Source organism: Choristoneura fumiferana, chromosome Z (genome assembly GCF_025370935.1).
Source record: "Choristoneura fumiferana chromosome Z, NRCan_CFum_1, whole genome shotgun sequence".
In the NCBI taxonomy this organism is placed as follows: Eukaryota; Metazoa; Arthropoda; class Insecta; order Lepidoptera; family Tortricidae; genus Choristoneura; species Choristoneura fumiferana.
This window is the reverse complement of record NC_133472.1, coordinates 31,804,092-31,831,021: the sequence shown is the minus strand read 5'-3', so window position 1 is coordinate 31,831,021 and position 26,930 is coordinate 31,804,092. Positions and strand designations below refer to the sequence as shown.

The 26,930-nt window shown below is 37.0% G+C and overlaps 2 protein-coding genes across 3 annotated transcripts in view; one reads left to right on the top strand and one right to left on the bottom strand.

Annotated features, from left to right (window-relative positions):
• scu (hydroxysteroid 17-beta dehydrogenase 10) overlaps positions 1-26,251 on the bottom strand; it is a 32,853-nt gene extending 6,602 nt beyond the window's left edge. The window contains exons 1-2 of one of the 2 annotated variants that reach the window (XM_074096861.1): positions 25,102-26,251; positions 21,639-21,785 (exon numbers count right to left, since the gene is read on the bottom strand). In XM_074096861.1, coding sequence (XP_073952962.1) covers positions 21,639-21,785; positions 25,102-25,275 — 321 coding nt within the window. In that variant the 5' untranslated portion in view covers positions 25,276-26,251. Of the gene's footprint in view, positions 1-1,429; positions 1,576-21,638; positions 21,786-25,101 lie in introns of those variants that run through there. The other variant, XM_074096869.1, reaches the window with a different exon arrangement.
• On the top strand, positions 14,347-16,565 carry LOC141434456 (uncharacterized). The gene has a single exon (XM_074096879.1). The coding sequence runs from the start codon at positions 15,486-15,488 to the stop codon at positions 15,981-15,983; it is 498 nt and encodes a 165-aa protein (XP_073952980.1). The 5' UTR covers positions 14,347-15,485; the 3' UTR covers positions 15,984-16,565.
• Positions 26,252-26,930: the final 679 nt, after the last annotated feature.

Sequence of the window (26,930 nt, the reverse complement as noted above, 5' to 3'; positions counted from 1 at the left end):
CCTCCTCACTAGAGGTCCCTGAGTGCTCTGCGGCCTGCCCAAAGGCCTCATGACCTGAGTGAGTTCCCGAGATCGATCCCCAGTCGGGACGGATATTTGTAGGAAAAATACGAATGTTTCTTCTCGAGTCTATGTCATTCAATATACGTATGTCATACACGTGTCCTACTTATATGGATATCCATTGGGTGTTTTTATACCTTCTCTAGTAGGTACCCATGATACAAGCTTAGCTTAGTCTATTGCTTGCGTGATACCGGGCACAAAGAAAATTTTGTTTCAAAATGTAACATAATAGGTACACACTCACAGAAGGGTACTTTAATATAACTCGTATGCCTCCTCCAGACTACTCGCCAAGTTCCTCGACGTAGTACTCGGGATAGTTGACCGAATTGGACGAAGTAAGATGAATGCCTCTCCACACTGCTGTATTCGTCTAACCTCGTTCAATTTCGCGAGTCTAAAGGAGGCATTATAATATTTGCAGAAGGCAAGTAGAGGTAATGGATTGGACACTTGTGTACACATGGGCAGTTACAGACCAAGCAATTCCACAATATATGTTCCAGCCTAGCCATGCCTAGCTTAATACATATTCAACTGCCCAGCACTGGCCTCCTCTAATACTAATAGTGAGAGGGCTTTCGTATTCATCGCGGCTAGGGCAGTTTGAGAATATTTCACATGCATCATTAAATTTCTTCACAAATAAATGTGATACACATGAATAAATAAATAAAATAAATATCATGGAACACTTCACACCAATTGGCCTAGTCCCAAACTAAGCAAAGCTTGTACTATGGATATTAGGCGACGGATAAACATACTTATATAGATAAATACATACTTAAATACATATTAAACATCCAAGACCCAAGAACAAACATTCGTACTCGTATTATTCATACAAATATCTGCCCCAAACAAAACGTACAAAATGTGTAAGGCTTGCCCACAAGTTTGTAAGAATGATGGAAAAATACGGAAAATCCAATTAACCATAACCCGCTCCTTCTACACCGGTAAATAAAACTCTTGATCTGAAAAAGTGTCGTCTTATCTTATCTAAATAAGTATCTGTAATCCCGGCTCCAAATGTAAAATTTTCCGAATCACATAAAACATTATTTATACATAAGTACCTGCCTTAATACTTTAATAAACTAATTTATTTATAAGTAAATATTTATTCAAATAAGTGTATATCGAAATAAGATAGGTAGGACCTACACACCTCCGTTAGAACATTATGGCAACAATTTTTAGGTTACTTCACAGATACATTCGAGCAAGCCATTTTCGTTTAAAAGGTAAATATTATTTGTAAACCATAAATGATAAGATTAAATATGATATGTATATACCATGAAAACAACGAGTTACGCACTGGCACCATCAAAATAAAGTATTATTAAATAATCACCTTTAGCATAGTTGCACGATAAGGTCCTCGCCTGATAAGAGGTAAAAGTGTACTAAATAAACTAAACTAAAATTTTTGGTAGAGTATAACCACAAACGCGATAGCCCGCGCGACTGCGCGAGCGCGGGCGGGGTAACCGACCTTTGCTCTCTTATCCAGCAGGGCTACTCTACTACGAAACGAAACTCGAAGTTCGTGTCGTGCGGTCCCTCTGACACTTATACTATTTAATACGAGAGCGAGAGAGACGGAACGATACGAAATTCGAGTTTCGTAGTAGCCCTGCAGGGCCGTTTACGTATCCACACGCATTGAGCAAGCATTGTATGTACTAATAGTGGGACAAAATCTCGAATGCAGCGATCTGCATTGTGAGCGCGCTGAATAAAGAATGAATACAGACTGCACCATTGTCTTTAGGTACTAAATATATAATATGTTTAAGTAAATCATGAAACACGATACCATTACGCCAAACACAATCACGATAACATTAACGATAACGAGTTACCTTCTTACCAATTTATCTAACTGCCTATATAATAATTCAAATGTCGTAACGACTTGGTATTTTCGTTACTAACGTTATTCTACTTTATTGTGGTTTCAGGACGTGATGTCAGTAGCATTTCACCCCTATTGCTATTGCTAATGAGAATCTAAGTCTAACCATCCTTTCTTTAAGAAAATGTACTTACCTTCATACATTTTGAATTACTAGTTTTTAGGGTTTCGAACTTTGGAGACTGCTAGTGCTAGAAAGCTATGATTTCGTAAGATTAGGTAGGAATAATAAGTATAGTATATTTACATACATGTAAAATAAAACTATTACAGCTTAGTAAAATTAGTACGGAACCCTGCACTGCCCTAGCCCGGCACGCAGTTGGCCGGTTTTTCTTCATTTGTACCATTTTAGCTCTTCCTAAGTAAATGTTCTATTTACTGGTAAATGTTCAACCTTCAAAACAAAATACCCTTCCGAAGCGGTGATATTATAACGTTTTAAACTTTCGTGATTCTCACTCAGTCAAAATACCACAAACGGGACTTATCACGCTATTATTACACAAGTAATATTTACCTCGACGTTTCGGCAACGTTACAGTTGCCGTGGTCACGAGTAGACTGAAGTGTGGGGTGTCAAGTCTGCCTAGCAGCGCGAGTTCTTCGAACTACCCGCACTTGGTCACTTTTATTAGTCACCCTATCACACCGACACACAACACTAACAACGTCCGATCGTCCCTCCGAACATTCATCCCGACGCCGACATTTATTAATATCAGGATTCCACGAAGATGAAAGCTTATACCCATCGTCCCGGTTGAAATTCTTATGCTTTTTTATTTCAACCGCTTCACGTACCATTCTTGAGTAAAAATGACGTTCCGTGGACAGAATTTTGGAATTGTGAAGCTCAATCCAGTGGTTTGGGCCTGACTCCAACAAATGCTCGGTGATATTGCCGATATTATTTGATTCTACATATTTCTCACCGTCGATTTTTCGAAAAAGATTCGTTTTCATTTCTGTACATTTCTGTGACGGTGGAAGCATTCTACACTTCCACTGAACGTAGATATAGTTAGTGTTTAGTATTGTAACTAAGGGACCCCATACATCCCTGTATTTCTTTTATTATTATTTTTTGTATTTTTTTTTCTTTAATTGTATAATATAGTTTTTAAGTATTTTATTTGTAATTATATTTTTATGAAAAAATGACTTTCTGCCAAGTTTCTTGCGGCGCATTCTTCTTGGCAATGATGGTCTTTCCGAAAGCGCTGGTAGTTTAAAAAAAATGACGTGTAAAAGTGCCCATTGCGGCCTATTTACTGAATAAATCATTTGAATTTTGAATTTTGTAGCCCCGAAAGCGGTAGACTTGGATGTAAGTAGTTATGTGAATGTAAGATGGGACTTGTATGAATATTCCAAGTTTAAAATTTTTTTTTTAAATAAATGTTTATGGAACTTTGATCAAAAGGTAATGAGCATTTCAGTGGTTCCAAAAGTCCTGAACTATAAGAACAGCTCAACAGTTATACAATTTAAATGAGTAACGACTCGTGCCAAGAGGGACATGACATGTCCTCCAAATTGTGCAAATGGTTCGTTAAGATATTGACATTCCAAATTGTGCAAAACATATTCCTCTTGGCTCGAGTCCTTACACACTCGCACTCAGCACAATTTGGTGACTGCGTTTCTCATTAAATGCGCAAACTTAAATAAGTTTCCTTTAAATAAAGGATCATGGCCAGATCGAAGACTGGAGAGACTAACAGAGTCAAACCACGGTACACGAGGAGGCTTAGACTGCATTGTCCTATACCAAATGCCCTTGAACTGACACCAAGCTGTCGAAATGCTCTTTCCAGAGATCATGACATTTGTTCTTATAACGCAAAATGACCTCAGAAAATTCAGGAGCAATCACGGTCTCTGTTCCTTCATTAACAGCAGATCCGGCTAGTCGATCAGCTTCCTCGTTGCCTACTAAGCCAAAATGTGAAGGGATCCACTGAATTTTAAAACACCTGCCAGTACAACGAGCTAAGGTGTATCAAAATGTAAGATGGGACTTTTATGAACAATCCAAGTTTAACAATTTAATTTGTCAATCCTTAAAAGTGCCCTAACTATTTTTCTTTGTATCTGATGCTTGTTACGTAAGACAGTGCAGATAACTGCGACACAAATGTCCATGTCGGCGTGAGAAAAAACGTACTAAACATTATAGAAAGTAATTCCGATGTTACAGAGTATGTTTAAAATAAACGGAGACATTTTCAACAAGGTTGCATGTCTCCATTGTCACCAGCTTTAACAATGGTACCGTAGTCCTTCAATGTTTTTAAAATAAGTTGCCTTTGGGTGGATGTAACTTATTAGCCCATTGCAAATCTGACGGTCCTGACAGACGCAGCTACCCCAGCATGTTGCTTATAAGAGTAATTTTGATCTTCTCTGTCTCAACCATTTGCATCGCAAAAAAGGAAAGTAACAAGTCTAGTGAAGAAACTTCTGACGAAGATGTAACCGACATGATGTTCTTAGGAAAAAATCAGAAAGTAAAGCCAAAACCGGTTCAGAATTCAAGTCCAGTTCCGGTTCCAACGAAACGACCCACGAAGGGTGAAGTGGTTGTAGAGAAATTTGTAGAGACACTCATGTCGAGTGAAAGATATTTGCACATGATAGAGACCGTTGACAAGAAGCTGAACCATCTGGACGAGAACTTTCACGAACGGACCAACGGCATCATAAAATATTTGTCTGAGATACTGCGGCATGTCAAGACGCTGCCATCCTCCGAACTGGAAGATACTATTAAAATGGTCCATGCAGATACGACCTTGATAAAAAAAATTGTGACGGAGAAGTTGGATACAAATCCTAATATGAGAGGTGAGCTGTAGATACTTACCTAGAAAGTATTTATTAAACGTAGCAATTCTATTTTTTAAGAATTACTTATTTAACCAATTTTGCCTAGTAAGTCTTGCCTGAGAAGTGTCTGAGAAGCAGCACATTGGGACTGCCAAATTAAAAAAAATATATATAGCAATAAAATACAAAAAACCATTTAAATAATTTTCTACCAGTTAGACGTCGGTGCCTCAGCACGAGACAGCGGGAGTGGACCTATAGTCGTCTACCTCACCTATATACTACTTATATCTACATATTGGGCTTCTATCACTCCTGCTGGCCCGCGCTGAGGCATCGACTTCAAATTAGTAGAAAAATATTTTCATGGTTTTTTGTAGTCGATTAAATTTTTTGGTATAAAATTTTATTTTCACGTTTTTATTTAGTGTAAATAATCTAAGATAGAATATAGTTTAATGTTAAAGCTGCTCTTCACCTTTTACGAAAGATTGCTTTTTCCTGGTGCTTTATCATCTGTTCCATTTCACCATATGCATAACGACGAGTATAAATTGCTTAGGGGGCGTCCATAAATTACGTGAGACATTTTTTAGGATTATTTGACTCCCCGCCCTCCCTGGTGAGATTTCGTAAGATTTTCCTTAACTCCCTCCCCCCTCCTCAAATCTCACGTGAGATTCTTTGAAATGTGTTGGCTGTAAACCTGTAAAAAATACAAAAAAAATAATTTGTTCTATTGATTTTATTTACGACTTTTGATTTGAGAATATTGCCGTAGGTAGTTTAAAATCACTGTGACAACAACTATTGTGTTAAATTTCGCCATATTTTTATTCTAGATTTATTTTACTTTAATTTAACTTTACTTCCACGCAATTTTACACGGTTTTCTGTTGAAAAAAAATTACGTGATATTTGTGAAAACCCCCCTCTCCCCCAAGTGAGATTTTGAAAGATTTTACTTGACCCCCTCCCACCTTTGAAGACCTCACGTAATTAATGGACGCCCCCTTAGCAAGTGTGTTAAAGTAATTGAAATTCAACCCGTGAAATATTTGTAATTGAGCAGCTACGGTGGTTAATTATGGTCTTCATCATCAGTTCCACTGCACCAAATGATGATTTTCAAGAACAAATGCACGAGTAACTACTGAATATATCCAAATTACCATACCCCTACAATATTTGAAGAATTCCCTCGACTTCCGTAGGATTCAACCACCAGATTCTGATTTGATAGTTATGGAACTCAATTAGAGGTATCCCTATACGAACTACTACGAAAAAAATTTTTTTTTTTTCAAATCGGTCCAAACATTTAAAAAAATACAAGCGAATTGATAAACTCCTTTTTTTTAAGTCTGTTATAAATTACAGTTACTTATAGTTACGATGTTTTTGTTTATCTTCTCTTGTATGGAAAGTACAAAGTATAGTCAGATGTGATTTATGATAAAATTATGATGAGCTGTTTTTGTTACTGTGTTCTGATCACTACTTAGCAAAAATCGGTAATCGTTATTTTATAAACTTATCGATGATAATCCTAGAAAGGGTCACAGAAGTTTTTCATTTGCAACAATTTAATTATACTTTCTGTTTTATGACGAACAAAACAAATAGAGACGGCATCACACCTAACCGCCAGTTAACACTAATCAATGGATGGTGAAACAGTCCCTTAATAAAATAAATAGGTACAAATAGACACACAGAAGGCAAAAGTAATAAGATATTTATACATATACATGTATATACACACATATTAATATACTCAGCAGCGGCACCAAATTTGGTCCACTCTACATACAAAATTACCTATTTATTACTGCATACATTTGAGGACCAAATTTTTTGCCGCTCAGTATAGGTATTATGCTAAATAAACAAATAAAATTTGTTGAACGGATTTGGCTGTCAGTCGCTCACGTCTACCTATTTGAAAAAATCCATACACTTTATTATGTCCCCACTCATCAATTAATTAGAACAAATATGAATTGTCAATATGAAGTGCTATCTATAGATGATTTGATTAAATTAAACAGCTTAGCTAATGTAAGTACACCTTTACTTGAGCTGTATTTTATGACACGAATGAACGTCATTCGACATTATATTGATTTCAAATTTAAAAAGATTGAAATAAATTTTATATCAAAAATTATATCTAAAAGTAATAATCCTCAAGTATGTATTTCTGTATTTTATATTAAAAATAATACTGAATATTTATATGTATTTATTTTTTGTGCCAACCAAATACTTTGCTACGAAAACTGCACGCTGATTACGATCATTATGATAAGGAACGTAAAAGACCAGGAATTCCTTATTGATTGTTAACGACTTCTCGCTACATTTTCATCTAGATTTGAATTGATTTTCGATACGCGCGTCAGTGAATCTGTGAATCGTGAAAATATATTACTTAAACATAAACGTGTCGCCTCCGATGTATTATACCTTAGTTCAAAGAAATTTAAAATCATGGAGCTTGTTGAATAAATGATTACCCTATTTTATTTATACAATTTTTCCCTGTGCTGTGCTTGCAGCATTTTTGTTATAAAAATAAACCGACCAAGTGCGAGTAGGATTCGCTAACCGATAGTTCCGTACCTTGCAGTTGTCTCTGAATATCCAGTGTTAGCAGAGCCCTTCTTCTAGACATAATGTTTAGTTTGCAGTAAGAGGTCATTTTAGATAGGTAATTAGTTACAGATATAAAAAAATAAGATTTTCTGACTTTTCTTGTTGGTTGTGCTATAAGAGCTACCTTTATAACAAATTTCACATTTCTTGGACAACCCCAAGGACATAGGGTTGCGAGGGTCCTTGGGGTTGCGGTTCATAGGGAACCTATTTTGATTCCCTGCCAATTTGTATGGTTAATTGTTATCTTTTGTTTGCGTTAATTGTTATCGTTGGCGTATTTGAAATTAATTTCAACTTGATACCTCCTCATTTAATGAGAAAAAGAGCCTTTACAGATGGACAGACAGTCAGAGCAGTTCTGTTGCACAGCCGACTGCCCATTCGCGGCACAACTTTAATACCTTCAAGAAGTTCAGCACAGTCGACCAGACCGTGTATGACTTTGTACAGACTACAGAAACAGGATATCGCTTGATATATACATAAATCACGTGCAAACGGTAGTGACATTTTTTAGGGTTACATCTTCTACACGTAGGTACAGTCAAACATACTGTGTGTGGGGTGAATCAGCTTGTTTGACTGTACCTAAAGTGGGGAAAATTTTTTGCTCTCGTATAAATTAGTAGGGTGCAATATCGTTGGGAAGGGTTTTCAACATCATTACAGATTTGCTAAAACCATTTTTCGGTCGGACCCGTTTGCAAAATATTCAGCTTCAGCTTCCATTCAGGGGCGAATTTTGTCAGAGTCAAGTATCTCATCAATTAATTTGAACAGTAAAATTAACCAAATGAATGATCCTTATGATATGATCAGACTACTTAATTTAAAAAAAAATACATTGACATTAACTTTCATACAAAACTACAAACATACATAGTAGATATTATAACAGCAAGTAATTACTAATTAGTTCTGTATAAAAGAAATTTGTTGTTGTCAATGTAATATTTTAAACATTTCCAGCCAGCACTGCAAATACAATAAAGAATTTTTTTAACAAAAAAGTAAAACCGACTCCAAAAAAATAACAAACAATGTAACCGACTAGAAAACCCTTTTAAATATTTTTCTAGGTACGTACTAGCTCGAAGTCGGTGACTCAGCACGAGCCAGTAGGAGTGGGACAATAGTCGTCTACCTCACCTAAATACTATGGGTTTCAATCCCTCCTGCTGGGTCGTGCTGAGTCACCGACTTCGAGCTAGTACGTACCTAGAAAAATATTTTCAAGGGTTTTCTAGTCGGTTCCATTTTTGTTATTTTTATGTTTTTTTGGAGTCGGTTTTACTTTTATGTTAAATTTTTTATTAATTTCTCACTTTTTAGTGATTCGTAGCCAAAACATCTCACAACGCTTCCATTAAGCCCAAACACGACTTAGTTGCTTTGTTTTATAACAGAGTTCCGTTGCCTACCTTCTGGCTTCAGCATCAGATCAGTTCGGAAGAATCATTAACTTAAAGCTTCTTCTTAGTCGCTTATCTAGGTATATTAATCATGATCGTTAATAGACGAGCAAGCATTACTTAGCTTTGATGAGTTCCATTGGTCATCACGGTCTTCTTCATCAGGTCCAGGTTACCATTTGGTATACTTTCTGAATGTAAATGCTCATCTTAATGCTAACAATGCCAAATCGCCATAGGTGTGCCTTTAAAATTTGAGGTTTGCCCTCCATTTCCCTAGGATCCCATCATCAGATCTTGACTTGGTGACAATGGGACCACCTCAGAAGAATACCCTTAAGATTAAAAAAATAATTTTGTAAATCGGTCCACAATTGACTGAGTAATCGGTGAACATACATTAAAAAAAAATACAAACATTGGAACATAAAACCTCCTCATTTTTTGGAGTCGGTTAAAAAAAGGTTTAATTGAATAATCTTAAAACTTTGCAGCCTTAGTAGGCTTTACAAGTTAATGTAATGAGTACCAAGGGTTTACAAGGTAATGAGTGAGTGAGTGAGTATTGGTGAATTATACCTACTAATTTAAAAGTTAATACCTCATTGAATATTTGCTACTTATTAGTAAGGAACTTTACCTACTTTATGCTTGGCCCGACACGAACTTGGCGGCTTTTTTTCTTGTACTGAGGCATTACTGCGGGTTAAAGCTAGTTCTATAACCCAGCCGGTGAGGCGGTGGCGTCAGCATCACATATTCTAATAAACATCATTTCATTCAAGTAATTCCATGGTTTCCTCTTGAATGTACGTACGTACATGTGTAACCTCTATTATGACAATAACAATTGTTTATCCAGCAAACAAACGAGACCCACACAATTAAATGTAAATAAAATATCTGTAATACAATTACTCACGACTACATTTTTCTTGGGTGCCAAGATCGTGGTGCCAGGGGAACCATTGTAGACGAACTCAAGATAAGTATGTAAGTATATACTGAGGTGGTCTAAAATTAATCCGTAATATTTTAGCATATTTTTTTTTAAATATTCTGAGCGGCAAAACATCTGGCCCTCAAATGTACGCAATGTCGTATGTAGAGTGGGCCAGATTTTATCCGCTGAGTATAGTTTGACAGAACACCCTGTAAATGATTCTTTAATTGCGATTGACCAATGGTTCCGTAGGATGGCGAGCCTAAATTACCTATATCATAAATTCTGATGAAAACCTTTACTGAGATCAATTACTTAAGTCCAATAACAAAGGAACCCAATTACCTGCTGAAATAATCTGAATCCTTTCAAAAGACTTTGTACAGTCACCTGTATTAATGTCAGCCATAGCGGAGCGGGCAAAAATATCTGACATGTAGGTACCAGTCCTAGAAATAAAGAATCTATCAAAGAGCACACTTTGTTACGTGAGATATTGGTGCAGGTTTACTGTACAGTCGAAGTCAAATATATCTTTACACTTTACTGCCTTGTCGGTGGCACTTCTTCTTTGAACTATTGTACAAAACTGTCAAAAGGCATACAGAGACAAGGTACTAAAGCGTAAATATATTCTTTACCTTGACCGGTACACACAAGTACTCGTAGCTTAGATTTAGACATCCCTTCACAACCGTTAATCTCTGTATATAAAATTCTAAACTGACTGACTGTTAATATATCAACGCACAGCCCAAACCACTAGACCTAGAGACTTGAAATTTTGCACATAGATACCTTATACAATGTAGGCACCCACTACGGAAGGATTTTTGGAAATACCCACGGGAACGGGAAAAAACGGGATTTATATATTCGATTCCGAGTCACCCTATCTCAGTAACTATAATAACTAAACTCTTTAAATTTGGCATAGAAGTGATTATAATAGTACAAGTTGTCGACTCGGATTGAAGAATTTTTTACGCTCTTCAATTTGATGTGCATGTCGTTCGAGTCTACCGTAGACCGGTACGAAATTATTAATATAGATAAAACAGGTTTAAGAATTTTCGAAAATTCCCACGGGAGAAGGAAAAAACAGGATTTATATTTAGTATTTATTTATTTGGCAAAAAACATAAAATACATAAGGCCTTATTCTAATAAGTCTTACAATATTATGCACCCTGGTAGGGTATAGCCATATTCAACGGGATCGATTTTTCATTTTACTGGTCGTAGAAAGCTGAAATTTGGCATACCTATAGGTTCCTTGGAGAGTGTAGGGGAGCATTATAAAAGAATTTCTCGAAATTCTGACTGATTGTAGAAAGCTGAAATTCGGCATGTAGGTTGCTTAAGGGATTGTACTTGTAGAGGAGCATTGAGAGTGGAGTTTTCAAAATTCCCACGGCAACGAGGAAAAACGGGATTTTTCGTTTTACTGGACACAGAAAGCTGAAAATCGGCATGTAGATTGCTTGGGCAGTGTAGAGGAGCATTGAGAGAGGACTATCCAAAATTCCTACGGGAATGGGAAAAACGGGATTTTTCGTTTTACTGGTCGTAGAAAGCTGAAATTTGGCAAGTGGGTTCCTTGGGGAGTGTAGGGGAGCTTTAAGAGAGCGTTTCCCGAAAATTATATCGGGAACGGGAAAAAACGGGATTTTTCTTTCTTATGTATTTTAAAAAATATTTTTTATTCCAAAGTGTGTACTCCCGAGATGGTCCTATTGTCACCAAATCAGGATCTGATGACGGGATCACAGGGAAATCGAGGGCAGCCCTCAAATTTTGTAGGCACGCATTACGTTTTTCATATATTTTCTCAAGCTATTTAAATATTTGCGTCTGATAGACATCATCTCATGTTGATGAGCTGATGATGGAACGTATAACTCCTTAACGGTTAGGAGTTGTTTTTTTTAAATATTGTAGGTAGGTACGTATAGTCCGATAGTTGTATTATTTCAGGTATCCAGGTGAGCTGATGATGGAAGGTTAAACTCCTTAACGGTTAGGAGTTAGAGGAAGTTTAATTTATTATCATAATATGCACGTATAGACCTTTAGTTGTATTCTTTCTGGTTATTCAGGTTAGCTGATGCTGAAAGGTATAACTCCTTAATGCTTAGGACACCTTAAGTACCTAAGCCAAACCAATCAACTCATTACGTAGCAAAATTTATCCATACCTATAAAACAGTATACCGTGCTACGAAATACCGTGACTGGCTGACTGACTGACAGACAACGCGTAGCTTAAACTACAGATTTTACAGACCTGAATTTGGCACACAAGTAAGTAATTGGATAAAGTATCATAGAAGTGCACTAAGCAAGGATTTTTTGTCTTTTTAAACTTTATCTGTTTCTTTGTTTATTGGGTGTAATTCAATCGCGGACATTGTGGTTTTCTATTGAATTCACTTATTCCTATCCCACGGGAGTCCTATGTGGCGTAGGTACGAAGTCGCGGGTAAAAAACAAGTAGGTATTCCAAAATTACACCCCTGACCTGAATATGTGACACAGGGCATCAAAGTTGATTTTTAAATTTGAAAATTCGCAAATATAATCCTCCGAAAAATCAGTTAAAACACGAAAATAAAGATTGTGGAAAGTAAATCTGTGTTACCCCAAATTTAACGCGAGCGAAGCCGCGGGCAAAAGCTAGTCCATTACCTATATAACCCACCAATAAAAATTTGTTTATTGTTAGGTGTCTATAATGTCAGATGTTTCATGTATATAAAATAAAATAATAAATATTTAACGCAAAATTGAGTTTGTTTATTTGCTTCGCTATCAGGTCTTAACCACTGAACCGATTACCATTATATTTTGCTTACATCATCGGTAAATAGCCGGAATGAATAATAGGATACATTTTATAAGAAAAATGATTTGTTCCCGAGGGTGCGCGATAAACGAATTCTTCGCAGACAAAGTCGCGGGCAACAGCTAGTATGAAAATTAAAAATGTATTCTTTTCTGAATGTTTGCGTTCGTAACTTTGTTTCAATAGCTGCAATAAACTTTTTTTGTAGAATCTGAACAGTTTTCGATTCTGCTAAGTAGACACTATTTTGCTGTCCATTGTATTCTAGGAGTGTTTGATGCAATAACACAACGTCAACATGAGCAACATTAGGTACCTATTTAGTTTAATACTTTTTCAAATAAAAGTGTATTTTACTTAGGTCTGTGCTTAGGTAGATGCGTCTTAAATATATTATCAAACAAATAATGTCGCACATTCTTAGCGCCGACAAACAATAACATTTAGTGTATTTGTAAACATCATTGTTTTCAATAAAGTGTCCCCTCGAACTCGCACCTCATTGTCATGGGGCTGCCTAAACCATTTTGTATTAGGTTTGGAACCTGGGGATTGTTTCTCGAGGGGTAACGAGCAAGATGGTATTAGATATAAAGGTTTTCTTTTTAGCTTTGAGACAAAACTGCCAAACTGACTAAAGTGACTTTCTCCCACGTAATTATAGCTGTAATTTTTGCCATGTAATTGTACTTACAGGGAGTCACGCTGTAAAGACATGAACAACAAATCTGTATACTTACTTCACTATACAAGAGAAAAGTCAAAATAGTAGATTGTACAGTCGCCATCAGATATTTCGGAGCGGCCAAGGTGGTCAAAAATATCGATGCATGAACTCTAATACCATAACAATAGAGTGCATGTGCCGATATTTTTGACCACCTTGCTTGGCCGCTCCGAAATATCTGATGGCGACTGTACAACCAGAGCATAAAACGAGCCATTTCACCTGAGACGTTTAACGGCGTGGGTGGATAGAAATAAATATGTGGGTTACGGTTATCCCATCGCCTGTCTAAGTAATGAACTGTCATACTAGATTTTGTCTTATTATATTCTTGATCAGGCCATGGGATATATTCCACCCACATCTTATATCGGTTATAATAGTCAAGGTTTAACTCCAAATCTCCTACGAAACATTATATCAATCACTGAAAACATTATTTTATGATCTTCATTCATGACACGCTTTAAAATCCAATAATATATCTTTAGCAGCCGTTTAAATCCACTTGACCAGTGATGTTAGTGGTTTGTTTACAAATTCGAACACTTTACTGAATTTAAGAAAAACACAAGCAGATATAACGAACCATTTTTTGTTATTTTCATGATTTTAATGATTGTAAGGTAATATAATCATATATTTTGCTAAATACTCCTGCATCCTTGTGATAGGACTAGAATTGGGATGTGGGATGACTCTATCACATTGCCTGGCTAGAATTTTCCTGTGTGGGAGCTATTCTTCCCATGGCCCGATTAGATTTTGGGTCTCTTTGGTACATGAATTCGTTCTAGGTTGAACACAAAAACTGTTTTATTACTTACGTGACTTTTTATGACATGACAAGACAATTTACCGGGCCATGGGAAAAATAGCTCCCACACAGTTAAACTCTAATAAGGCCATGGGATAATGTCAACCCACTCCTAATTCTGGTCATACACAATAATGCATGAATATTTAGCAATGTTTACGATTACATTAGCTTTCAACACTCAAAATCTACAAAATATCAAAAAATTGTTCGACCTATGTACTTCTGTTTCATAGAAATTATGGAAAGTGTTCGAATTTCTCCGTAGTTTACTGAAATTAGCGTTCAAGTGAATTTAAACGGCTGCCAAAGATATATTACGCAATTTAGAAGCGTGTTGTGAATGAAGATCATAAAATAATATTTTCAGGGATTGACAAAATATTTTGTAGGTGGTTTGGAGTTAAAACCTGACTACGGTTACCGATATAAGATGTGGGTGGAATATATCCCTTGGCCTGGTAAAGGGTTAATAATTTAATTCAAGGTATGGTAACTACGTGGTTTTAGGGTTCCGTATTTCAAAAGGAAAAATAAAACCTTATGTGATCACTTCGCTGTCTGTCTGTCTACGAATAATGGAACGCGTCTCTTGAAATCGGAAAAAATCTGAGTTCACGCTATCAAAAAATAAAAACAATAGTTTTTTTTTCATATTAAAATTTTAGGTACCAAAAAATAAACGATAAGTGTTTCCTGTTTTTTTACATAAATTTGACCCGTGATTGACCCCTATCTCAAGTGATGAAAACACATAGAAGTATGAAATTAGGCCTCACAACATGTAAAGTAGGTACACAGCATTTATTTGCGCAACGCATATTGTGTGAGTTAGAAAGGGATGCATTAGATTAGAAACACAACTAAGCTTGTATTGCGGCTGTAGGTATTTTTAATAGGCAACGCTGTAGATAATTCTCTATCAACAATTTTGCCCAAAATGTATACTTCAATTTCTAATACACGTAGTGATAGCGACCAGATCTCGGACTTACTTAAGAAAATATGTATGTTGATAAGTCTGGAAAAGTCACGAGAAACCATTCGCAGTTGGCAGCACTATTGTTTTTGTTTTGTTTTATGTATCAAATAGCACCGCGAGACGAGAAAAAAAGCGGTGAGAATCATTAAACTACAGTTTCACGGTGAAACATTCCGCATTCAATGTTTTTATTGCATCGGTCCGATGTTTGTAAATTGAGCGCATGGAATAGAGTCAGTCTTCTTCGATCGCACCTACGGTTCACATCTCGAAATGGTTGGATACCTCCGGTTACTCCAGATAACATACGCTATCATGGCAATAGCGAGTAGCTCGGCAGCTAAAGAAAAGAAAACTAGGCGAAAAAATGATTACCAGGACAAAGTGCTTTGGAAGAAGGAATACGAGGCGGAACTGAATGACGCCATGCTGGCCACCAGGAAACGGGAGAACGTGACCAGGGTCGTGCAGTCAGCAGGCTCCGACAACGAGGCGGTCATAGACAAGCTGATGGAGAGCATCACGTCCAGTGAAAAGTATTTGAAAAAAGTGGACAGCATCGACTTTAGACTTAATCGATTGGATATAGAGGTTCATGAAAAGACGAACAGCATCCTGAAGTATTTGACAGAAATAATGAAAACAGTTCGCAGTCAGGGTTCTGCGGACAAGCTGGAGACGGTGTTGGACAGTATGAAGAACGAGTTAACGGGCATGAAGACCATGGTGGAGAAAGTGTCGCGCGCGGGCTTGGCCACCGAATCTGGTTAGCTACTTGTCTTATACTGGCCTTGCACTTCTGCCCAACCAAAGGGAACATCCTATGCCTTGCTCTGTACAAGATATTATTAATTTGGCATTTACACTAATAACTAATTCCACGCTGGTTTTCTATTAAAAACCAACACTAAGTACTTACAATTTTGCTAGTAATGTTATATTTATTTTTCTTGTAAAAATATGTTTTAGATTTTTATGCAGCAGTGTTTATCGAATCAACCATTTATCGAATGGTTTTTCCATCAATTCTTCAAAAAGCTGAAAAAATATATTCTAGCGAGGTAGGTAGTTACTTAGTCTCAGCGGTTATTCCCGTAAGGGAAATGCTCCGAAAACGAAACACAAAACACGGTAGTGTTTGCATTCAAGGGGCCCTCCCTGCCATAGATAGGTAAGACGCCTACCAACTTCACGCTTTAATTCAAATTAAATAAATCTCTCTTTAACGACAAGTGTAAGAACTAAGAAGTGAGATATAATTTTGTTCGCTTCATTCAGCAACTCAAGGTTAAACGCTTGTAGGAAACATGTCAGCGGAGAGATAAGTTTCGATCATTGACTCACATAATATTGGTTTCAGTAGACGGCCGCGAGCCGCATCTAGACGCGGCTTTGGACGCGCGGCTTACGTTCCTGGAAGGTAACGTCAAGAGCGTCCTGACGGGTGTCGAAACAATCGTCACCACCATCAACGAGGTCAAGAACCGTCAGCACACGCGCGCCAACGCCAAGTAAGTCTTCTTTGTCGTTCACCGGTGTCGTAAGAGACAGACAGTCATAGGGAAACTACGCAGGTATCGGATGTACATTTTTCATGTGAATTAACTAAATTTAAATTTATGTAAAATACAGTTTCAATCAAAATCAGAATATCAATGTCAATATTTTCAGCTCTCTTTTTTTTTGCGATTTTTTTCACAATTCATTGTACGAGTAGCTATTGTGTTGTTAGAAAATGTTAAATTCAAGCCATTGTAAGATAGATAGATAAAACCCAAAAATATGATCTCTAGTGGAATTTTCATTTAAAATGTATCTACCTATTGCCATCCATCGATTTGTTCTTCGGGTAACATTGCCCACCCTGACCAAAGATAAACATGTCGACGGTCGCTCTTGGTTTTGCGGAGATACATAACGGGAACTATATTGTCTGTCACTTAAATTTAGATTTGTCACTGAACTGCGATACCCTAATTATTATATCTGTCCCTAAAAAATATATCAGTCATCATATTAACCAAAAATTAGAGACCGTTTGAATCATCAGATTAATGTAAATATGTAACTTAAATAATAGATTGATCGCTTTTTTTATACCCTGAATATAAGATCTGTCCTCTAAAAATAAGTCACGGCCAGCAATAATATATTTGTACCTAAAATAATAGATATGTCACCTAATAAATAGACCAGTTTCTTAATTCGATGCTTCTACATATTCTACTAAGGTAGGTCTGGTTAGGTACGACGACAAGCGAAGCGAGGAGTATTAGGTAGAACTGCGACCCTCAGCGCGCGAGCCGAGCGACCGAAGCGACCGTGCCGCGGCAACAGCCGGCGAAGTGCCAGAACCGAAAATTTCTTGCTAATGGTAATGTTTGCAGTAGGTATTTGAGTCTTGGATGTTTGTGTGTATTTAAGTATATATGCATGTCTATCCGTTGTTTAGCACCCATAGAACAAGCTTTGCTTAGTTTGGGGCAGGGCCAATTGGTGTAATTTGTGAGAACATATTATTATTACTTATTATCATTTCATTCATTGTAATACATTATTTCGGTAATCGTTTTAATATTATTTGGTGATTCAATTAAGGTGACAGATCTACTATTTTAGGAACAATAGTTATTTGTGCAACAAGAGAGCAAAGTTGTTTTTTGTTGCGAGTGTTGATTTTGAATCCCAAGAACAGCAAGGGATTCAAACACACGAGATGCAAAAAAACTTTGGTCTCGTGTGACACATACAATTTTTCACCTCAGCAGCGAGAACATAATTTAAATATAACATAAGAATATAACCACATAACTACCTGTTTACAAAACAAGCACATTTTTTTAAATATAATCCGATTATTAAGAAACAAATAAAATAATCACATTTAAAACCCTTACTCAAAAATGATACGTACAGTCACGATTACATCTTTAGTCACCAGAAAGTTATGAATGCCAAACATTGTTGAAAAGCGGTAAGTAGGGACGTTTTGAATTCGGAACAATGATAAATGTTACTATCGTATTTAGAAGCTCACTAATTCGGAACGAAAAAGTGTCCAGTAGGTACAATAGAAATCTCATACTCAATTTGCATTGTAATTGGAACTTAGAACTTCTTGTAAAATGTCATACTTATTTTTTAATACTGCTAAATAGTCTCGACTTTGGGTCATTAAAAAGGTTGAATAACAAACGTATATATTATAAATGTTATTAGACCTTTAAATATGATTTCATTAAGATTTATTTTACATTAACATAAACAGATTTGTTACAAATTCATTCAATATGACAAATGTTATTTATTTATGAGGTCGCCAAAAATGTATTTATTAGATGATCATTAGTACCTAATCAGATAAACTAACTTCACCGACATATCAGCTGATCCATGGACTATAGCTATAGTGTTTGTTTAATTAATAGGCACATTGTATATTTTTACACACGGAGTGGTGTTATAAAAATACGAATAATGATTCCCACGTTTCATTGTCACAACAATTGGCTACTAATAAACAAAACAAACGGTGTTGATACGTATCGTAATCTTATACGTATAAGATTGTTCTAGTTCTTTACATTAATGTGTATATCGTCACTACTGCAAAAAAAACTCGTACCTCAAAATTGTTTTTTTTTTAGTTAACTTTATGATTGTGTTTGTGTCAAGGTTCAATATTGTTGACATATTGATTTTAGATACGTGATTTTTTCAAAGTAGTGACGATATTTTTGTTTTAAAGCGTAAAAAGCCATTTAGCGCAGCTATCTAGCAGCAAGATATTCATTCATACATTTTAATTCATTTATAAAAAGTGTCGGCATTTTTTACATTTTATACAAAAATTCTTATTTTATATTGCCACAAGTTCAAACTAGATATTGATAAAAAAAAAACGGTTTGTTGGAGAAACAAAAAGTTAATACAATGGGTCCCCAGTCTCAGCATGTGCAGAGCTTGGTTGCCCGGCGCTGGTTTTCAGACCGGTCCTGTTAAGGTATCTATTAATAACAGCAATTATAGGCTACATCGATGTAGTAAGTAACACTGAATTAGTTTTGATTTAATAACTCTTCCCCTACAGTTTCTTCCACCTTCCAGTTTCTTACCAATCAGTTAATTAAATGGCAACGAAACGAAATAGGTACAGTCGCCATCAGATATTTCGGAGCGGCCAAGGCGGTTAAAAATATCGGAACATGCACATAGGTACTAGCTTTTGCCCGCGGCTCCGCCCGCGTGGTATTAGGTTATCGCGCGCCGTTCCCTCGGGAACTGTGCATTTTTCCGGGATAAAAAGCCTAGGTCACTCTCGAGCCCATAAACTATCTCTATGCCAAAAATCACGTCGATCCGTCGCTCCGTTACGGCGTGAAAGACGGACAAACATACACACAAACACACGCACACTTTCGCATTTACAATATTATTAGTATTAGTATGGATTAGAGTTCATGTTTCGATATTTTTGACCACCTTGGTCGCTCCGAAATATTATATATTTAGGGGCTGTTTCACCATCCATTGATTAGTGTTAAGTGGCGGTTAGGTGTGATGCCGTCTCTATTTGTTTTGATCGAATAGACGGAGACGGAATCACATTTAACCGTCGGTTAACGCTAATCAATGGATGGTGAAACAGCCCCTTAGTGTAGCACGGTTTGGTTGCAGGGTGGATGGGGCTCCAAATTCAATGGAAGCCCTCAGCCTTATCGCTGAGTTCAGACGCACCTTGCAGGAGCAGAAGCCGAAGAAATGTGAATGCAAGCAAGTATCATACTATAAATATTTCTGTATAAGTTAATGTTTTCTGGTTTTGTCAAAAAATAGCATTGCTTAGATATTTTCCGTGGGGACACTCACGATGAGAGGCACTTTTTAACAGTTTCTATCCTGATAAAAAAGTGTCTCTCATCAAACGTCTTATAATGTATTTTCTGGATTTTCATCCTTTCTAGGTAAAAAAAATGACTAGGCTAGACAATGCTATGCTTAACTGTTTGATTGAATGGAATGGTCATGATCATACAGGTAGTTTTTTGCTTGAAGTTAAACTGCACCGTTTAATAAAAAATCTAGGCTTTTCATTGGACGACTAATTAACTTAATTGGCTGCGTTACATACCTACTAAGACCCATACTTAGACCCGAATATTCAGCAAGCGACGACATGTTATCCCACTACTGCGACGTTAATGTACTTGCGTATCCCGTTTCTCATAATTTACTTTTTGGTTTCTATAAAATAAAGGTCTTTATTCTTGGCCTTCAAATTGCCGCCCTGTGTGGCTCGTTTTGTAAGCTAATGAAATGACATAATATCTGACATAACAGTGTCGGTGGCAGGTCCGGCCGCGTGGACCGGTCAGAGCGCTACCCCACGGATTGCCACGAGATACAGATGCAGGGTTTCAACGTCTCCGGTATCTATAAGATCAAGCCTGACGACATGGAACCCTTCTACGTGCTCTGTGACCTCACGACCGCCGGCGGCGGATGGACAGTAAGTCAAAGCAAAGTGCAGTCCAGTGCAAAAATATGTATATGTAGTGAATAATGTTTTCCCATCGTATTTTGTCGGAAACTTCCTATTTATCTTTTTCTTTCTCACCTAGCTTACTGAAGTTCCCTAAAGCTTTCTCAATAAAGCGAGATAAATACGAACTTATCCGGCAAAATACGTTGGAAAAACATCAGTCATTAGATCTGTATCAATTCGTAACACTCAAAAGGCCTTATTACGTCGAAATCAGAGGTCGGAATACGTTTCTAATATTTGTTGCATAAGTCTTCTCAATTGTTTTCTAAGAAAGTCCTTTGTATTTTTAGGTATTCCAAAACCGTTTCGACGGATCTCAGGACTTCTTTAAGAGTTGGTCCGACTACAAGCACGGATTTGGTAACCTCGCTGGCGAGTTCTGGCTCGGACTGGAAAAGCTGCACTACTTGACCAATCAGAAGCTTTATGAGATGAGGATAGAGCTTGAGACGCAGCATGGCCATGAAGCATATGCCGCATATTCTGTGTTCACGATCGGGCCCGAGTACGAAGGCTACAGGATAAGCACGCTCGGGACGTTTTATGGCAGCGCAGGTGAGTAGAGTACCCACCCTTTAAATAGCATGAACACGTGAAAAATATTACTAGTACATTTTACAAAGCTTCGGACCTTGGTAGGTTTATACTACTATTGAAGATTTGTGAAACATACACTGGTATTTTCACGGGATAGTGGTACTAGTCTGATCATATTAGTTAAACAGGAATCCACTAGTCTTACACGAATTATGAGATGAGTGAAAGAGATTTTACTATCACTTGTAATTGTAGCTCTAGGTTATCCGCAAATTGTAGATTCGAAAAATAGGGCTCTGAACAGTTTCTAACTAAACTACATGTAGGTAGTAGTAATCACTTACGGGTAAAACGCAGGTGATTCCTTGTCGTACCACGCCGGCCAGAAGTTCTCCAGCAACGATGTAGACAACGATGATTGGAAGGATGGTTCGTGCGCAGTCGAGCACGGCGGCGCGTGGTGGTACAAGGAATGTGACAAAAGGTAAGCGCTGCAACAAACATTGTGGACCTCAGAATGTACCAACATACACAGGGTTTAACAACTGAATTGTATTTTACAGTAATCTGAATGGCATATATGCATTAAATGCTGAAGAGCATCGTGGTCAGACGATTTACTGGATCTCCTTCAAAGGACCAAATTTCCCACTCACGAAAACGAAGATGATGATCCGGCCGCTACCAGCCAGTAGGCCCATCGACTTCGGCGACCAAACCGGGGTAATGTAATAATTTAGGTAATAGTACGACGTAAAAATCCTAAATAACTTATACCACGCAATTTAATTAAGTAGGTATACTCAGCTTTGATGCTATCGCGTTAATTATTGTCTACCTGTGAGTTTCAATAGATGATAGCTACATGTCATTTTTACAGAAATCTTTGGATATTGCGGAGTTAAGGGGGCTTGAGAAACAAGTGAAACCTTCGCGGCCTGGGAGTTCGCCGTTGGGCAAGGTGAGGCCCGAGACGTACCGCTACAACGAGCCGCCGGCAGCCGAAGCCTTCTTCACCAACTACGCCTAGCAGCCTGTAGCGGCGCTGCCGCTCCTTGGGACCTCCCCGGCCTTTGCACGCTAGCTTGTCTTGGACGTTCACCCGTTTTTTTCGCACAAGCTTACCTATTCTTAATAAGAATAGCAGATTTAAAAACTCCCATTTAACATGATGAATCCAGTTTAACTAGAACTAGAGGTCTCTGCGAGGCTAGAAACTGTGGACGATAAGCGTTAAGTACCTAGAATATCACTATATCGTCACTACTTTGAAAAAAAGTAAAAGTATCTCAAATCAATACGTCAACAAATTTGACCCTTAAAACAATGTGCATTAAGTTAACTCGGAAAGATCATCGATTTAGAGATACCACCTTTTTTCAAAGTAATGACGATATGTGCTTAATGTTATTTTCTAATATATGTAATAGAGTGACAGAGCATCATCAGCTCAATACGGATTCCACGAAAAACGGTGCGTCATTTGTAAGACTGGTATAAATTCATATATGAAAGATCTATAATAAATGGAATGTCAGTCTAGTTTTTGATACGTAGGTACTATTATATATACTTTTTGATGCTAACTGAACTCAAATCTACAAAAGCAAGTTCTGGCGCAGCTAGCTACGGGGCCGGGTTAAGTAGGTACCTAACTTGTCAACTATTTCCCGAGGACTTAATCATGAAATTACAATGCATAAGTATTTCTACACATTAGATTCATGCATATGCCATGTTACTAAATCAGGTACGGATAATTTTAGAGCCACATAATTCATGAACTATCTATATAACAATTACTTGCAAATACATAATACAAGTACTTACTACTCCGGGAATAAAAGAAACTACAAAAGTACCTACCGTTACAACTTTCAATTGTTATAGTTACCTGAAAATAAATAGATTTGTTTAAAAAAAATACAAAATTATACCTACTGGGTGTCTTCAAATTATTTCCGAATATTTTTGTAGGTTATTAGTCTACTCAGTTTAACTGAACACCCCTGCCTGTATAGGATTTACGTTGGACGTTTGATACTAACTGTAGTCAAAGCCATTGAGGCGGTAGACTTTGGACCAATCAATATTTAGAAAAGTTTCTTAACGATATTTGTAAAATCCTGTAAAAAAAATTCAGACCAACCATGTGCAGACATACTCCGGAATAATTTGAAAACACCTTGTATTTCTCCTCAACAGGTGGCTTAACTCTTTTAAACACTAATGATTGTTATTTCATACTTGTTATAATCAAGGATCCAAAAATGCGAGCAAAATCGATTGAAATGACTATGACAATTATATATATATATGAATTCAATGAATTTTGCTCGCATTTAGCGAACCCTGGTAATAAAAACTAAAAAAAATCGCAACTAATTTGGCGACATCTTTCTATTGGGTGAAAGATAGCCTAGTATTATTTATTTATCCCCAACGTGAAATGTTAGCGTGCCTCCACTATACCTACCAACCCGCTGTCTACGAACCACTCAGCCCTCTGTACCACAAAAACTATCAGAGAATGGTCATTCGATTCGATCTGATTCCTTGAAGAAGGGTTGCACGTTGACGCGTGCCGTGGTTCTTATTACAATGTCATTAATGTCTAATTTTGACAAAATCACGCGTCTTCGTGGATTGCTCTAGGTACAAAACCTCAAGGAATAGGCTGAACTGGGTAAAAAATTTGATCGTTTGCCCAAACTCGTCAATTTCGCGTAACAAAATTTCCATTCGCACTTTCAACCCATCCTTCTTTTTTCTAAGCCAAGCCAAGGACAGACGTGGTGAAACCATAACCGGTTCCATCTAGGACTAATGAATCCTTAAAAGGTGCAGTTTGGGGAAACGATCTACCTACTTACTCGTCGAATTACCACTCACTTGCCACTCACCCTGCATCTAATCTTAACCTTGACAGATATTATGTAGGGATAGTATAACATGTACATAGCATAAATGTTAATTCCATAGACAATATCCTAACAAACTTACTAAAAACCTACCTAAATTTCAATGTTAAGGTAATCCTTATAATGCATTTACTTATACATATATATAATATTATTTGTTGCTTCAATTCAATTAGTTAATCAGATTTTTTGTGACTATTTCGTGGCTCATGTGGGTTTCATTTTGAATGAAATTGAGTTTCAGTTTGAGTTGAGAAAGTGGCAACATGCCATGATATATTTTTACGCAATTATTCGCATAAGTATATAAATTATCATAATGACAGTTTTTTTTAAAGTTATGGCATATAATGTTGTATTAACACATTCGCAGTCCTGTTTTAGTAAGTAACGTCCACGCCACCGACGTGAAGACCACTGAACCACGTCAGGGTACAGACACGTCTAAAAATATATAAACAACAACAAGATTTCATAAATATATAGTCCACTAAAACGTGTAAGACTAAATGTTTGTGCAATCTTATTGTTAACGTAATATATTTTTCACCTCACCAGCTCAAAAAGGCGATCTTGCTCCTTCGAAATCTGCGTGGGAAAGCGCTCTTTCCCCTCTTGCGTGGAAAAGGTTTTTGAAATTCGAACGTTATGATGAACTGCGGTGCATCTAACTTTCTCATCTATTAGAGAGAAAAAAACATAATGACATGTTCAGAGACAAGGTTCGTCATACACTGTTTAAGTAATATAAATGTATTGTTATTTCTAATTAAATTAATAACAATAATACTAATTTACTTTTTTTCGATTATATAACCTAAATTAATTATAAATAATGAAAAACTGATTTTATAAATAATCAATCTATGTACTTCCATCTACTTACTATTTTCTCGCTGTAGTGAGGTGAAAATTGTGTTGCGCTCGGCTGTAAAGTTGTTAAGCTTTTCGTGCCTTGAAATCCTTCGCTTGCTCGGGTTTCAATATAGCACTCGCGCCAAACAGTCACACACAACACCTTTCCACCCTTGCACAACATATAACTAGTTAGACGTGACATTGACTATGTACCATCAGCCAAATAAGTGGTCTATCAACTTTTAAACAAGTTCCTATCAAATGAATATGTCGCTAAAGTCGAACTTTCAAGTTGACAGACACGTCTATTGGCATTATTGTTTTATGACATGCAAACGATTATCAACTTAAGGGTGGTGGACCACGTATTTGGCTGATGGTACGAGTGGTGTAACCGTATAAAACTCGGTTCCCGCCGGGGTTGTCCAAGTTTTGACCGCTGGTCGACATCCGCTCCTTCTTCATTCACCCATTTGTAGTATTTTTTCGCTCCGTGTTTACCGTGTTGTTTCACGGAGCGCCACTAGTAGTAGGACTGCGAATCGCGGCCCGTCCGGTCCGCTCATTAGTCGTTGTTGTAAGTCGACCAATAAGACGAGTTTCGTGTGGTTGCGTGTCGCTGCTACTTCTCTCAATGAGAGATGAAGCACATCTACTTTCCTGTCGTGTAATGTACCGCGACGTTTCTTAGTATCACTGTTTCCTCGGTCACCTTACACTCTCATGAGCGTTTGAAAGACTGGAACCGTGTCTCTTATATGTAAATGTTAGGCTACAGCAGTGGACTTGTTTTTTTTATTTAATCATTTATTATGTGCGATTTTTTTATATTTAAGTACTTAAATTAGCTGCCTATTAAAAATAAGAAATTTGACTGCTTGTTTTTATTCGTGCACTATTGCGCCAAAAAACCTATAAATTAAACGGAACACTCTAGGTCAAAGATACGTTTACACCCCTGCACAGGCAGTTTTCGCTTCAAAGCGCAAAAACGCTGCTACGCGCTACGAGCGTAGCGCGTAGCGAATGTCTTAAATACTTTTTTGTCCTCGATCTATTTACGCGAAGAATTCATTATGGCGAAGACTAGGGGTACATTAGATAAGTATTTCGGTCTAGGTACAGTCAAGGGCAAAGATATCGACACGGCCAAAGTAACAAAAATATGTATACACGACTTTATGCACTTAACATTAAGGCCGTGTACACATATTTTTGCAACTTTGGCCGTGTCGATATCTTTGGCCTTGACTGTACTAGTATTTATCTCATATTGTGTTATTTACTAATCATGTTATATTGACAAATATGATTGCTTATACTGAAGTAAGAAATCTAAGATTGAAAATCATCATCAGTATAGGTCATATAGAGGGATCGCAGTATTTATTGCACAACTAGCCTTCGCCTAAACCCAGTTTAGTTATAAAACATAGATATTACACAAGTGGGCATTGTTGAATGAAATAATAAAATAATAAAAGAGAGATAAGCATTTTTACTCTTTTTGACCCGACTCCGGCGAACCCAGAGACTTTTTACCCCACTGCCAGCGCATAGAGAGGAACTGTGATGTAAATTAAAGAGTTTTTTCAGTCTCATTTGATTTATTTTTTCTAATTTCGTCGCGAACAGGTTGGCTTCAGTAACATTTTGAGCAATGTATAAAGGACTTTTATATAATACACAATTACGGTCACGTTCTTAGATGCTTACCAATGACACTAAAAAAAGTGCTTTACCGGGTTAAAATACCACTGCGAGAATTCGCAGATGCGACCGGGTAACACTAGGTATAGTCTTGACCTCGTGGCAGTGCTCAATCAGTAGTAATATTTTTATGAACAAATAGACATT

Excerpts from the sequence above, each read along its gene's own strand:
- LOC141434456 (XM_074096879.1), top strand. The coding sequence starts at position 15,486 with ATGGTTGGATACCTCCGGTTACTCCAGATAACATACGCTATCATGGCA.